Source organism: Babylonia areolata, chromosome 19 (genome assembly GCF_041734735.1).
Source record: "Babylonia areolata isolate BAREFJ2019XMU chromosome 19, ASM4173473v1, whole genome shotgun sequence".
Taxonomy (NCBI): Eukaryota; Metazoa; Mollusca; class Gastropoda; order Neogastropoda; family Buccinidae; genus Babylonia; species Babylonia areolata.
Window position 1 is genome coordinate 2,842,515 of NC_134894.1, and position 15,114 is coordinate 2,857,628.

General features: G+C 41.9%; 2 protein-coding genes across 2 annotated transcripts in view; one reads left to right on the forward strand and one right to left on the reverse strand.

Annotated features, from left to right (window-relative positions):
• Positions 1 to 6,994, forward strand: part of LOC143293969 (salivary peroxidase/catechol oxidase-like) — a 37,837-nt gene extending 30,843 nt beyond the window's left edge. Inside the window, exons 15-19 of the mRNA XM_076605363.1 lie at positions 50 to 270; positions 975 to 1,144; positions 1,358 to 1,460; positions 2,996 to 3,282; positions 3,695 to 6,994. Coding sequence (XP_076461478.1) covers positions 50 to 270; positions 975 to 1,144; positions 1,358 to 1,460; positions 2,996 to 3,282; positions 3,695 to 3,963 — 1,050 coding nt within the window. The 3' untranslated portion in view covers positions 3,964 to 6,994. The remainder of the gene's footprint in view (positions 1 to 49; positions 271 to 974; positions 1,145 to 1,357; positions 1,461 to 2,995; positions 3,283 to 3,694) is intronic.
• Positions 6,995 to 10,104: 3,110 nt separating this feature from the next.
• Positions 10,105 to 14,702, reverse strand: LOC143293970 (neuronal acetylcholine receptor subunit alpha-3-like). Its single transcript, XM_076605364.1, has 3 exons — positions 13,976 to 14,702; positions 12,688 to 12,690; positions 10,105 to 10,655 (listed from the first exon to the last, which is right to left on the reverse strand). Exons 1-3 carry the CDS (start codon positions 14,700 to 14,702, stop codon positions 10,105 to 10,107), a joined length of 1,281 nt encoding a protein of 426 aa, XP_076461479.1.
• Positions 14,703 to 15,114: the final 412 nt, after the last annotated feature.

A 15,114-nucleotide genomic window follows, 5' to 3' on the forward strand; every position in this document is an offset into this window, starting at 1 on the left:
CACTGACACTGACACTCACCCCCTAACCCCCCTCCCCTCCCCACTCCAGGTAGACCGATTCTTCACGAGCGCCATTCGTGACCGACTGTTCCTGGATCACCATGGCAACAGCCTTGACCTTGTGGCCTTGAACATCCAGCGGGGTCGTGACCACGGGCTGCGAGGTTACAACGAGTGGCGGCGCTACTGTGGCCTTGAAACCGTGGCGACCTTCAACTTCATGCCTGACCATGACCATGTCACCGCGTCACGGCTTGCTGAGGTGTACAGGTGAGTGCGGAAGGGAGGCCACTCTTCTGGCTTATTCCCTTTTTGTAGGCGACAACAACAACAAAAACGAGTTGACTACACACACACACACACACATGGTGGTGAGCTGAGGAGGAAGAGGAAGGGGGTTGTTGCTGACACCTGAAGACGGGTAATATATCGGGCAGTGCGGGCGTCACCAGCCAGCTGTTGGGGAGCCGGAATGCGTGCAGCTTCTTGTTCACCTGTGGCTACCTTAGCATGGCCCTTAAGGCTCGGTATTCTTTTTTTTTTTTTTTTTTTTTTTTTTTTTGAACGTGCAGTCACCAGGGTATAAGACTGGTTTCTAAACGTGCAGTCACCAGTGTATATGTCTGGTTTCTAAACGTACAATCACCAGTGTATATGACTGGTTTTTGAACGAACAATCACCAGTGTATATGTCTGGTTTCTAAACGTGTAGTCACCAGTGTATATGACTGGTTTTTAAACATGCAGTCACCAGTGTATGTGACTGGTTTTTAAACGTGCAGTCACCAGTGTATATGTCTGGTTTCTAAACGTGCAGTCACCAGTGTATATGACTGGTTTTTAATCGTGCAGTCACCAGTGTACGTGACTGGTTTTTAAATGAACAATCACCAGCATCTATGACGGGACTTTGAGCAAAACTCCTTCCCCTTCCCCCCTTCCTTTCATGATTCCTCTCGTCTGTCTCCTTCCAGCCACCCAGACGACATTGACATCTTCAGCGGGGGCATCTCGGAGAGGCCGTTGGCAGGGGGTCTGGTGGGCCCCACCTTCGCCTGTCTGCTGGCCAAGCAGTTCAAGAAGATCAAGATTGGCGACAGGTTCTGGTTCGAAACCAGTGACCCCGTGACCCGCTTCACTACAGGTGTCTGCTGGTTCTTCTGTCTGTCTGTCTGTCTGTCTGTCTGTCCGTCCGTCCGTCTGTCTGTCTCTTCATCTTCTTTTGTGTTATGTAGGGGATTGGTGTGTGTTTGTGCGTCTAAGTTTGTGTGTTTGTGTGTGAGTGTGTGGGGGCAGTGTATTGTCCCTAACTGCGTGCTGTCCCTAACACGGTATTGTCTCTACCGCTGTGTTACAGAGCAACTGGCAGAGATCCGCAAACATAGCCTGGCCCGGATCCTGTGTGACGTCACAAGCATCGAAGACATCCAGACCAACCCCTTCCGACAAATCTCACCAGGGTAAGATGTGAATGAGATGTCCTGGGAGTAAGGTATTCTTGGTGCAGTGGAGTTAACTGAGAGTGATATCTGAGCGTTGAGGCAATGCTTGACGCCCATGTCAAATTCACCGGCACTACGCGTCCGATGTGAAATTGATACTGATGACAGCCTTCCACCCTCACCTCCACTCGCTCACAGGTAAAATTGTCAGTGGATGTCATTTCCCGTCATCATCATCATCGTGTCCTTCCCTCTGAAACTAGCTGTCATGGACTTTGAGCTAACTAGAGGTAACACGTCCGCCTAGGAAGCGAGAAAATCTGAGCGCTCTGGTTCGAATCACGGCTCAGTCGCCGATATTTTCTCCCCCCTCCACTAGACCTTGAGTGGTGGTCTGGACGCTAGTCATTCGGATGAGACGATAAACCGAGGTCCCGTGTGCAGCATGCACTTAGTGCACGTAAAAGAACCCACGGCAACAAAAGGGTTGCTCCTGGCAGAATTCTGTAGAAAAATCCACTTCGATCGGAAAAACGAATAAAACTGCACGCAGGAAAAAATTTTTAAAAAATGGGTGGCGCTGTAGTGTAGCGACGCGCTCTCCCTGGGGAGAGCAGCCCGAATTTCACACAGAGAAATCTGTTGTGATAAAAAGAAATACAAATACAAAGTAAACAACATTATCTGATGTCTGTGTGCTGTTTCTTTTCGTCGTCTTCTTCTTCTTCTTCTTCTTCCGTGAGGTTACGCTGCTGGTCAGGTATCGACGAAGCAGATGTGGTATAACATGCATGGATTGAATGCAGTGACGTCCCCGTAAGCAACTGAATTCAAATCTTCTTCTTCTTCTCCTCCTCCTCCAACTATTCCTTCTCCCTCTTCTTCTTCTTAGTTATCATCATCAAAATTAGAATCCCTCTCTTCCACAGCCCCTCCCCCTTCCTATTTTTAATTCTTCTTCTTTTGCTTCTTTCATTATCGCAAACAAAATGATCACCATCAGCATCAGCCTTGTCCTTGTTCCAGGGGAAGGTGGCAGATGGTTAAGACGCTCAACTGCCAATATAACGAGTCCGTGAGGGTGTGGGTTCGAATCCCGCTCTCGCCCTTTCTCCCAAGTTTGACTGGGAAATCAAACTGAGCGTCTTATCAATTGGATGAGACGATAAACCGAGGTCCCGTGTGCAGCACGCATTGAAAAGAACTCATGACAAGGAGAGTGTTGTCCTCTGGCAAACCTCCATAGCAGAAATCCTTGACAGGTACACAAATATATAAACATGCACTCAAGGTCTGACAAAAGCGCGTTGGGTTATGCTGCTGGTCAGGAATCTGCCTAGCAGATGTGGTGTAGCGTGTATGGATTCGTCTGAACGTAGTGATGCCTCCTTGAAAGACTGAAACTGGAACTTATTCTTCTTTCGTGGGCTGCAACTCCCACGTTCACTCGTTTGTACACGAGTGGGCTTTTACGTGTATGACCGTTTTTACCCCGCCATGTCGGCAGCCATACTCCGTTTTCGGGGATGAAACTGGAACTGAAACTGTTCCAGAAACCCCCTGCAGAACTGCCGGGACCTGCCCCAGATGGACCTCTGGCCGTGGAAGGAAGACAAAAACCAGGACCAGGACCCCACCTGGGGCACCTGGGGCAGGTGGGGCACGTGCCAGGCAGGGCGACAGACGCGCACACGCACGTGCATCATGGCTGTCGGGGGGCTGTGGTGCAGCGGACCCAAAGAGGAGGACCGTCCGTGTTGGGATCTCCCGGGCTGGACCCAGTGGTCAGGATGGTCCGGCTGTGACAGGGGCTTGCAGACACGGACCCGTGTGTGTCAGGGTCAGTGTGTGTGTGTGTTGGTGTGTGTTTGTGTTGGGTGTGTGTGTGTGTATGAGTGTGGGGGTAAGTGTGTGTGTGTGGATGAGGGTGTGTGTGTGTGTGTGTGTGTGTAAGGGTGAGTGAGTGAGTGGGGGGTGGGGGGATGAGGGTGAGTGTGTGGTGTGTGTGTATGTGAGGGAAAGGGTATGTGTGTGGGTGGGGGATGAGTGTGCGTGGGCGGGGGCTGAGGGTGAGTGGGCGGGGGCTGAGGGTGAGTGTGCGTGTGTGTGTGTGTATGTGTGTGTTAGGGTAAGGGTGAGTGGGGGGTGGGAGGGGTGAGGGTGAGTGTGCGTGGGCACAAACACACACACACACACACACACACACACACGGCCACTCCACCCCTCCCCACCTGATGTTGATGATCGTGCAGGGTACACATGCCGAGGCCCTCCCGAACAGACCCAACTGTGCCTGTCCCCGCCCACCCCGTCCCCTGTCCGCGGGGGGTGGGCGGCGTGGGGCCCGTGGGGGTCAGAGTGCAGGCAGGGCAAGCAGTGGAGGAGACGCACGTGCAGCCAGCCATGGGGGTGGCCCCAGACCCTGGGGGCGTGCTCCGGACCCAGCGCCATGTCCAGGCCGTGCCGAGGGGCTGGCTTCGACGTCTGCAACTACTTCATGGTCCCCGGGCTGTGTGACTGAACAGCGGCCTTTGTGGCTGCTGCTGTTGTTGTTTGTTGTTGTTGTTGTTGTCTTTTCATGGGAGGTCATGTGTAGTCTTAGAGGTGGTGGGGGTGTGAGAGAGGGGGTGGGGCGCCGGGTGCGGCGCGGTGGGGTGGGGTGGGAGACCAGGAGGGTGGGGTGTGGTGTGTGTGCTGAGCTATTTTGAAGAAAACAAAACAAAACAAACAAAAACAAAAAAAACAACAACAACACACAAAACAAAAACAACAACAACCACCTAATTTACGGGAGCGTAGAACCCGTCAGACAACTGTTTTTTCTTTGTTCATCAATTTTGAGAGACTAGGGGACTGTACATCACTGACTGGAAACTGTGTGTCAATTTCTGTGACTGTACACGTGACGTTTCTGGTCTTAGCTTGACACGTTTTGTGATTATATACTTTTTATTTATTAATTTCATAAACGCATTTTGATACTCATTGTAATTCATTTCACTTTGTGTAATGGTTCTTCGAATATCACGACACTTTTTACTTTTTAACAACCCTTTGCAAACACTTCTTAGATTTATAAAACATGTTTTATCACTCTGTACAACGTTTTGTCGGTTTTTGTAACTAATTATGACTCTGAATGATACTTCTTACGACTTTATACAACACTCTTTGTAATTAAAAACAACCACCTTTATTGTTTACTTTGTAAAAACTTCTTGGATTTGTAAAATAATTCCTATCATTTTGTACATTTCTTTGGATCTGTAACATATTTTAATCACTTTGTACAAAATTTCTTTGGATTTTTTATAGATCACATTTTCATTTTTGAGCAAAGTTTTATTGTTTACTTTGTAAAAACTTCTTTGGTCTATAAAACAAATTTAATACCTTTGTACAAATCAGATTTTGAAAAACACAATGTCTTGTGACACAGTTTCTTGGGAGAGAGTCTAAAAGATTGAAAACTCCAGTTAATTTTGTTGTTTATCCAATTATCATGAAAGACGCGCGCGCACAGAGAGAGAGAGAGAGAGAGAGAGTCCAGAAAGATTAAAAACACCAGATATTTTTGCAGTTTCTGCAATTATAATGAAAGATACATACACGGACAGTCCAAACAGATTGAAAACACCAGTTTGTTGTTTCTGCTTCTAATCATAAAATGGTCCATACACATACAGCCCACAAATATTGACAACACCAGGAAGTTTTTGTTGCTTCTCCTACTAATCATGAAAGATACATACACACATAAACACCAGATAGTTTAATTGTTTCTCCTACTAATCATGAAAGATACATACACACATAAACACCAGATAGTTTAATTGTTTCTCCTACTAATCATGAAAGATACATACACACATAAACACCAGGTAGTTTAATTGTTTCTCCTACTAATCATGAAAGATATATGCACACATAAACACCAGATAGTTTAATTGTTTCTCCTACTAATCATGAAAGATATATGCACACATAAACACCAGATAGTTTAATTGTTTCTCCTACTAATCATGAAAGATATATGCACACATAAACACCAAATAGTTTAATTGTTTCTCCTACTAATCATGAAAGATACATACACATATAAACACCAGATAGTTTAACTGTTTCTCCTACTAATCATGAAAGATATATGCACACATAAACACCAGATAGTTTAATTGTTTCTCCTACTAATCATGAAAGATACATACACACATAAACACCAGATAGTTTAATTGTTTCTCCTACTAATCATGAAAGATACATACACACATAAACACCAGATAGTTTAATTGTTTCTCCTACTAATCATGAAAGATACATACACACATAAACACCAGGTAGTTTAATTGTTTCTCCTACTAATCATGAAAGATACATACACATATAAACACCAGGTAGTTTTTGTTGTTTCTCCTACCAATCATGAAAGATACATACACATATACAGTCCAAAAGATTGAAAACACCATATAGTTCAGTTGTTTCTCCTACTAATCATGAAAGACACATACACACATAAACAGACAGTTGTTTCTCCTACTAATCATGAAAGATACATACACACATAAACAGACAGTTGTTTCTCCTACTAATCATGAAAGATACATACACACATAAACAGACAGTTGTTTCTCATACTAATCATGAAAGATACATATGCAGTCAAGAAGATTGAAAACACCAGATAGTTTAGTTGGTTCTCCTACTAATCATGAACACATAAACACCAGGTAGTTTTTGTTGTTTCTCATACTAATCATGAAAGATACGTTCACATATACAGTCCAAAAGATTGAAAACACCATACTGTTGTTTCTCGGACTAACCATGAAAGATACAAACACACATATACAGTCCAAAAGATTGAAAACACCAGGTAGTTTAGTTGTTTGTCATACTAATCATGAAAGATACAAACACACATATACAGTCCAAAAGATTGAAAACACCAGGTAGTTTAGTTGTTTGTCATACTAATCATGAAAGATACAAACACACATATACAGTCCAAAAGATTGAAAACACCAGGTAGTTTAGTTGTTTGTCATACTAATCATGAAAGATACAAACACACATATACAGTCCAAAAGATTGAAAACACCAGGTAGTTTAGTTGTTTCTCATACTAATCATGAAAGATACAAACACACATATACAGTCCAAAAGATTGAAAACACCAGGTAGTTTAGTTGTTTGTCATACTAATCATGAAAGATACAAACACACATATACAGTCCAAAAGATTGAAAACACCAGGTAGTTTAGTTGTTTGTCATACTAATCATGAAAGATACAAACACACATATACAGTCCAAAAGATTGAAAACACCAGACAGGTTTCTCCTACTAATCATGAAAGATACATACTCAGAGAGTCTAAAAAGATTGAAAACACCAGATAGCTTTGATACTTCTGCTTATCATGAAAGATACATACACACTGTCCCAAAAGATTGCAAACACCACATAGTGTGTTGTTTCTCCTACTTTTCATGAAAGATACACACACACACACACACACACACACACACACACACACACACACACACACACACACACACACACATGCACAGTGTCCAAAAAGATTGAAAACACCTGATAGATTTGTTGTGTTTCTCCTACTTATCGTGAAAGTTACATACACACACAGTCCAAAATTAATCGCCTCATATTTTGCGAATGTTTCAGTTTTACCTGAAGAAAAAGAAAACATATTGAACTGGTTTCTCTAGTGTCGATTTGAAAATGTATATCTCAAAGAAGTATATGAAACATTTAACTGAAGAAAATCTCCTTCAAGAAATATATAGGTGTGTTTTGTTTATTCAGTGTGTGTGTGTGTGTGTGTGTGTGTGTGTGTGTGTGTGTGTGTCTGTCTGTCTGTCTGTCCAGTTGCATCACATTAAGTTACATCATGTCCTCTGCACCACGTCAGCAGTTGATGAGAACGGCTAAAAAAAATATTAAAAACAAAACCAAAAAAAACAAAACAAAAACAACAACAACAACAAAAACCAACAACAACAACAAAAAACAATAACAACAACAACAACAACAACAACAACAAAAAAAGTTCATCTCGATTCGCCGAGTGTTCCCGCTCTTAATGTTCCCAAGAAATGGAACACACATTCAAATTGTGACATCAAGGCATTAATCCTGTAAGCACTGAGAATAACGGTGAAGCTCACAACATCATGCGAGGTCACAAACTGTGACTGTTATGTGACAAGGGAATTAAGAGGTCTCCAGAAAGCGTATCTCTGTATATAACTAGTGGAGTGATGGCCTAGATGAAACGCGTCCGCCTTGGAAGCGAGAGAATCTGGGCGCACTGGTTCGAATCACGGCTCAGCCGCCGATATTTTCTCCCCCTCCACTAGACCTTGAGTGGTGGTCTGGACGCTAGTCATTCAGATGAGACGATAAACCGAGGTCCCGTGTGCAGCATGCAATTAGCGCACGTAAAAGAACCCACGGCAACAAAAGGGTTGTTCCTGGCTAAATTCTGTGGAAAAATCCACTTCGATAGGAAAAACAAATAAAACTGCTCGCAGGAAAAAATACAAACAAAAGGTGGCGCTGTAGTGTAGCGACGCGCTCTCTCTTGGGAGAGCAGCCCGAATTTCACACAGAAATCTGTTGTGACAAAAAGAGGAAATACAATACAATACAATAAAACAACATAACCGCAAAGGAAATCCTGCATGGGTTGATTTTAGAAAACTGGGAACCCGACCATAAGGCTTTCCGTTTATTTTATTTTATTTTTTCATATGATCATATACATGTGATAAAATATCCGTCAGATGAACGAAGAATAAGCAGCAAGATTTATAAACAAATACAGCATCATTCAATAAGTACAAAACAAGTGACCTATACACTGATATACCCCTGAAAAATTGTCGTCGCTCTTGCAAGAAACATCCGAATGCTTCCTGGACATTCAAAACTGGATGACTCAAAATAAGTTACAAAACTGAAGCAATGATCATAGGAACTAACCAAAATCTGTCTTCCATCACAACTGACGCAATCAAACTTTGCAGTTCATCCATCCCTCTTTCCAGTTCAGTCAGGAACCTCGGCCTTGTCCTTGACAACACACTGTCCATGCAAAAATTTATGAGTCACACTTGTCAATCCTGCTACTGTCAATTGCGGCGCATCAGTTCCATTCGGAAATATCTGTCCATTGACGCAACATCTAGACTTGTTTCTCTCATTCTCTCTCGCCTTGACTACTGTAACTCTCTATTGTCTGGTTTGCCTGCTTCATCCATTCTATCCCTTCAGCGCATACAAAACTTTGCTGCCCGACTCGTCCTCAGAAAGAAAAGATCTAAGAACATCATTCCTCTTTTGCAGCATCTCCATTGGTTCCCTGTCTCACACAGAATAAAGTACAAGATCAGCACTCTATGTTATAAATATATTCACAAATCTGCCCCTTCCTATCTCTGTGGCTGCCTTCATCTCTACACTCCATCTCGCTCTCTACCATCGGCTTCGGGTCCACTCTATTTACGCATACCCAGATTCCAACACTCCGCCGTTCTTTCTCGGTCTCTGGACCTTGCATTTGGAATGAACTTCCTCTTTCGCTTCGTCGGGTCTCCGCACTAAGCTCTTTCAAGTCTAGCCTAAAAACCCACCTCTTCCCAAAATAGCCTCCCTTCCCTGCCTCTTCCTCGTCCTCAGTTGTTTTTTTGTTTTTTTTCTCTCCAGTTTTAGAGTTATGCGTGCGTTTGAATGACTGGTGCGAAACAGCTTTGATTTGTCTCTACACAAGATTCAGCTCTATATAAATATAATCATTATTATTATTATCATAAAAAGGTGGATGATGTATATATGATAGTCAGTCGTGTCCGACTATGACCATCAGAACAGCAGAGGAGGCAACTGCTGTTCCAACTATTTGGGCTAGAATTTGATTATAGTGGAGAGTGTCTTGCCCAAGTACATCCTCACTCTCTCGGCCAAGAGGGTTTTAGGACAGTCGGCGTTGGGATGGTTCCCAAAGGCCAACTAGCCCACAAGGCCGCAGCACGAAGAGCCAGTGCAATTTTGCCTCCTAGTTTGAGAGTCATAGTCCTTCACAAAAGACTAAGCTGTAAATGGTTTCCCATTGACAGTAGAAACCATTGATAATACAGTTCTCACTTTGCTGTTGGTGGATGATGTGGGCATAACTATTACTGCTAGATGGTGCCGAATATTATAGGTGTTGTATAAAGATGTCCCTTTCCAATGACACAACCATTTCAGTTGAACATTTCCTGCGAAAATGTGAACTGGTTAAAACAACAACGAAATGAAAAACTGTATTGATAAAACATGAAGCTCATTACTTACTGTTACACACAATGTTGTCAAAATTTTGTATTTCCATATTCGAGACAGACAACAAAAAAAAGTTGTCCTTTTTACATCCACTATAACAGCTAAAATGCTAGATAGAGAACAACCATACTAGACTCCCTAGATCATATAAACATCTTTGTTATATTTTTTTTTTATTCAGTATTATACGTATATGAATTGTATCTGCCTGATTCATAAATGACACTTGCTATATCTTGATTCTGTGGAAACAGTAAGATGAAATTTTAAAGTCTCACAGGTTTTCCCTAGTTCTGGTCTATTCGGAAATGGCCTAGAACAAGCCGTAGAAGTGAAAGGCTGACACGATGAAGAAAAACAGACAACTGATGAGCCACGCACTGAAACAGAAGCGGAAGAGCAGTTTGTCCAGAGACCGGCTGACTCTCTGCCAGGTCATGTCCTGGGTGTACTCTTCCCCTCTCACCTTCCTCTTCCTGGCACACCTGGTCAGCAGGCCTTGAAGTCGGCTGCCTTTCACCTCTGTTCCCTGGGGATCACCTGGGCTGTCTGAGGAGACCTCTTCCACCTTCGTGTGGACGACGTGGCGGGGCTGGGGTGGTGGGTCCAGGCAGAGCAGTAACTCCAGGCCGATGGTCAGGGTGTGGAGGGAGGGAGGGACGGGGTGGTTGTGGGTGTTCCGATGAAGAAGTTGTAAGGACAGGATGCAGAGCAAGACGTAGAGAGCAGACAAACTCTGTTGGCAGGACATCATGATGGCCATGATGGACACGGTGTGTGGAGAGGAGGGAATGAGATCCACCATGTAGCTCATGTACACCCCAAAAGAAAGGTACGATGTCATGGCGTACGCCAACCGTTCTCCTGCAATGCAAAGTCATGAGTGCAAGAAATACAGGGCACTACTTTATGCCACAAACCTGAAAGTGAGTCGTATAAACCAATACGTCATTTGACAAGTGAGCAAATCATCGTCAGCTGCTGAGTCGTACAAAAAACGACACAATTATGTTTTTCGGTGTTTATACTCTTTGCCGTAGGTTTTTATGTATAAAATTATTCTGCTTTTTTTTCTCTTTTTTTTTTTTTTTTCTTTTTTTTTTTTTTACTTGTAAATATAACCCCGATGCTCCTGACTGCGGAAGTCATCTAAAAGACCGTAGTTAGTTTTAGATTTCTTTTCCCGTAGTTTTTTTTTTTTTTTTTTTTTATCACTGTGTGTGTTTTGTTTTGTTTTGTGTGTGCGTTTTGTTTTTTTGTTTTGTTGTTGTTGTTTTTGTTTTGTTTTATTTTGTTTTGTTTGTTGGGGTTTTTTTTTCGGGTTTTCCTGTGTGTATGTGTGTTTTTTTGTTGTTTTTTTGTTTTTTTGTTGTTGTTTTTTTCGGGTTTTCTATCCATTTTATTTAGGTATTTCGGATTCTTTGGTTTTGCTTTTGAAAAGTGGTAGTTGGATTGAGGAAACAATGTTATCATTTCACATGCTGGATAAACACTTTCTTTTTTGTGTGTGTGTGTGTTGGTGTGGTAAATATCAATGTAAGAGGTTGAAAAGATTGAGTCCAATGTCATATCTGACACACGAAAACAAGCAAAACCATAACATACTGAAAACTATGCACCTTCTTGGCACCTCTGTGATAACTACAGTATTACTATCATTCTGGATTAAGGTTGATATCCAAATTAATGTTTGTTTCTGTGTTGTTGGAGTTTACTCTCTGCTGATAACTCTTAGAAATGGATAGTTCTATTAAGGTTATGTCACTGAACTGTCAAGGCCTTGCCTGCTCAGAAAAAAGAAGAGACCTATTTCATTTCTTTAAAAACAAAAACTTTGCCACGTACCTGCTGCAAGATACCCACTTTGAACCAAAGTTGGAACATTGTATTAGAGCTGAATGAGGCTATAAATGTTTCTTTGCCTCATACAGTTCCAATTCGAGAGGTGTAGCAGTTTTAAAATCTTTAATCCTATCAAAACTCACAGACCTCTGGATTTTGTTACCTAACCCACCTGACAAAATGATAGAAATGACACAAAGGACCGTATTTGAATTTGCGTGGAACAGCAAGAGATATAGAATAGACAGAAAAACAGCAGTTACAGACATTACTTTGGGAGGGTTTGGAATCCCTGAGATCAAGACATTTATAACCGCACTAAAACTAAGTTGGTTACGAAAACTGAACTCTACTTACCACAAATGGAAAGCAATTATTTCGGCTGAGGTTCCAGAGGTGGCACATATACACTTATCAGGGCCTTGTTTAATGATAAAAAAACCAAACACAAGCTTAACTATTTTCGGCATGATGTACAAGATGCATATAGAAAGTTAGGGGGGAAAGTACGCCCTCAGTCGACAAAAGAAATACTTGCTGAACCTATTTCTTGTAATGAAAACGTACATATAGGACATAACACTGTCTACTATAAACAGTGGGCTAATAGAAATATTTACCTTGTCAAAGATTTGATAAATCAAGATGGCACATTTATGTCACATGAACAATTCAAGCTCTCCTACAATGTAAGTACTGATTTCATAACATACACTGGTTGTATAAGAGCAATACGTAAATATGCAAATAAAATAGGTTTACATATTGATAGTACTCAGTCAGCAGATATTCCAAAACTGCTTCACATAATACAATCGACTCCGAAAGGTGCAAAACCATATTATGATTTACTTCTAGATGAGCGTGACCCAAAATGTTGTAGCACATGGAATACAAAAATGAACATGGAGGTTGAATGGAATATAACATTTAACAAGGTTAAGAAAATTCGGGAAACCAAATTAGAATGGTTTCAAATCAGATTAGTACATATAATTTTATCTACAAATGTTATGCTTTTAAACATGGGTGTGACAAATGACTCCAGGTGTACGTTCTGCAAAGAAACACAGGACAGCATACAGCATATGTTCTGGGACTGCACCCATGCTAAACGCTTTTGGGAAAACATCCAAACAACTTTAAATGTTTGCTTTGGTACCAGGTAATTCAGAATTATCATTCAGCATGTGTTTGATTTTGTTTGGCTATGACAAGCATGTTAAGTCCAACAGAGAGCTTGACAATATTTTATTTTTTTCTGTTCAAGTGTAAGTTAAACCAAGTACTCCCAAATGGGTGCAGTTTTATGAATTATCTTCAATCTAAGAATGAAACAGAAAAATATATTGCTATAAATGATATGAAATAATAAGTTTCTGGCTGACTGGTTCTATTACGAACGCCTCATAACAACATAAAAAATGTACAACATAAGTGAAAAATGCCAGTAAATTTATCTGTATCTTTTCTTTTCACAATGATGAAATGCCATTTATGGAATTATGTTACCTGCACTTACTATTACCAGTATTGCTCTATCATTATCAGTGGTAATATTCTATCAATTCTTGCTGGTTTGCTTCTGATTAGATAGATGTACCAGATTTTGCTTGTTCGTTATTCCTTGTTTAGCAGGTCTCATAATTTGATCTAAAAATGGAATGGACACAAACGTTTCATTTATGGTGGTTTTATATGTGTATATATATATATAGGGGGGGGTGGGGGGGGGGGGGTTCAGCATCAATACACGTGATGACATAATTTTCTTATTTTGACTGAAAACAAAGTGTACCTCAGTGTAATGAAACTTGTGAAACGTGTTTCTTGAATGATAGGCTTTTTTGGCTTGTTTGTTTTGTTTTGTTTTTGTTTTTTGTTTGTTTGTTGTTGGGTTGTTGTTGTTGTTGTTTTGTTTTGTTTGTTGTTGTTTTGTTTGTTGTTGTTTTGTTGTTGTTGTTTTTGTGTGGGTTTTTTTTTTGTTTGTTTTGTTTTGTTTTTTTGTTTGTTTGTTTGTTTTGTTTTTTCTTCCGTTCTTTGTCCTAAAAAAAATCCCAAAATTTGTGATGCATGTTTCTATGTTGAGAAATACAACCTTCTGTGCAAGGGACAAAAAAACAGCAACAAAACAAAACAAAACAAAACAAAAACAAAAAACCCGGACATATGACAGTAGTGTTACCTATACATTCTTGGGTTCTTTGATCAAAATGCATTTTTACTGGGCTAGGCATTACTAAAAAGGGACACCTTTCAAACCAAAACAAAAAATAATCTCTTTATTTGTCTGGGACACAATTTTCAAAAGGTACATGTCTGGCAGAAAAGAAAGGACCTACCTGCCTCAGAAGGAATCGTGAACACGAACACGTTGACAAAACACAGCATGGTCATTGGCAGCAGTACTGTCAGAACCAATAGCGTGGGTCTTCTGCGAAGTGTAACTTGATAGGTCAGGGATGAGAACTGAGATGGATACAGCCCTTTCCTCTCCATCCAAGCATTGGAAGCTATCAGGTTCCACTGTCCGTTTTCCTGGTACAACTCCAGGTCAATGTAGCGGTTGACAGCCTGCAGAATCATCGTCTCCACAGTGTCTCCCCAGCTGAGCAGCTGCCACGTGCATCGCTGGATGTCGAAAGGGAAAAAGGTGACGCTAACCTCACACATGGTTTCAAAACGTTCCGTGGGAAACCATGCCACCAAGCCACTATAGTAAACAAACACGTCAACAGACTCTTCATCAACACGTTTGCGTTCTTTCACAGAGTTCTCCACCGACAGTTTAGGTTTCCACAGTCGATCACCTGGAGGAATGATGCTTTTGATTCCCCCATAGTCTGTGGGGTTCCACGTCAGGTAGTCGTTCTGCCAATTCACGCCCATCCAGGCGTTGCTGACCAGTTTCTGGCTGACAATGTCCAGACTGACGATGGACATGAGGTGGAAGGAGACGTTGACCACAGTGGGCCGTGTGAGGTCTTTCTCAGGACGGACGTGGGGGCTCAGGGTCAGCAGATCATCATGGAGCTTGCTGACGTTCAGGGCTGACTGACTCAGGCACATGTCCGTGATCAGCGCCAAGAGAAAGACAGTCAGTGATGATTTCATTTTCTTTCTGGACTTTGAAAATAAAACGTGTGTCTTGTAGATATTTCCTGGGCTGAAGAAAAAGAGAAACAAATTGTCACTGGGTGACTTCGGTCGTCCATGTACGTTCTTACTTTGTGGTCAAATGACGGCGTCAGCGGCTGATGTATGCTCAATATTACATCACTCACAGCCTGCCTGTTTAAACTGGCTGAAATGTTGTGTCAGTGTTCCACCAGCATGGGTTACATCAGCACACAGAGAAAGAGAGAGGGTAGAATATCAGCGGACCCACACATCTATTAGGCTGGGAAACCATAGGAAGCAAGCCGTGTTTGCCATGCCCTCTGAACGGAACTAAGTCATTGATCTGAAAACGAAGACCAGG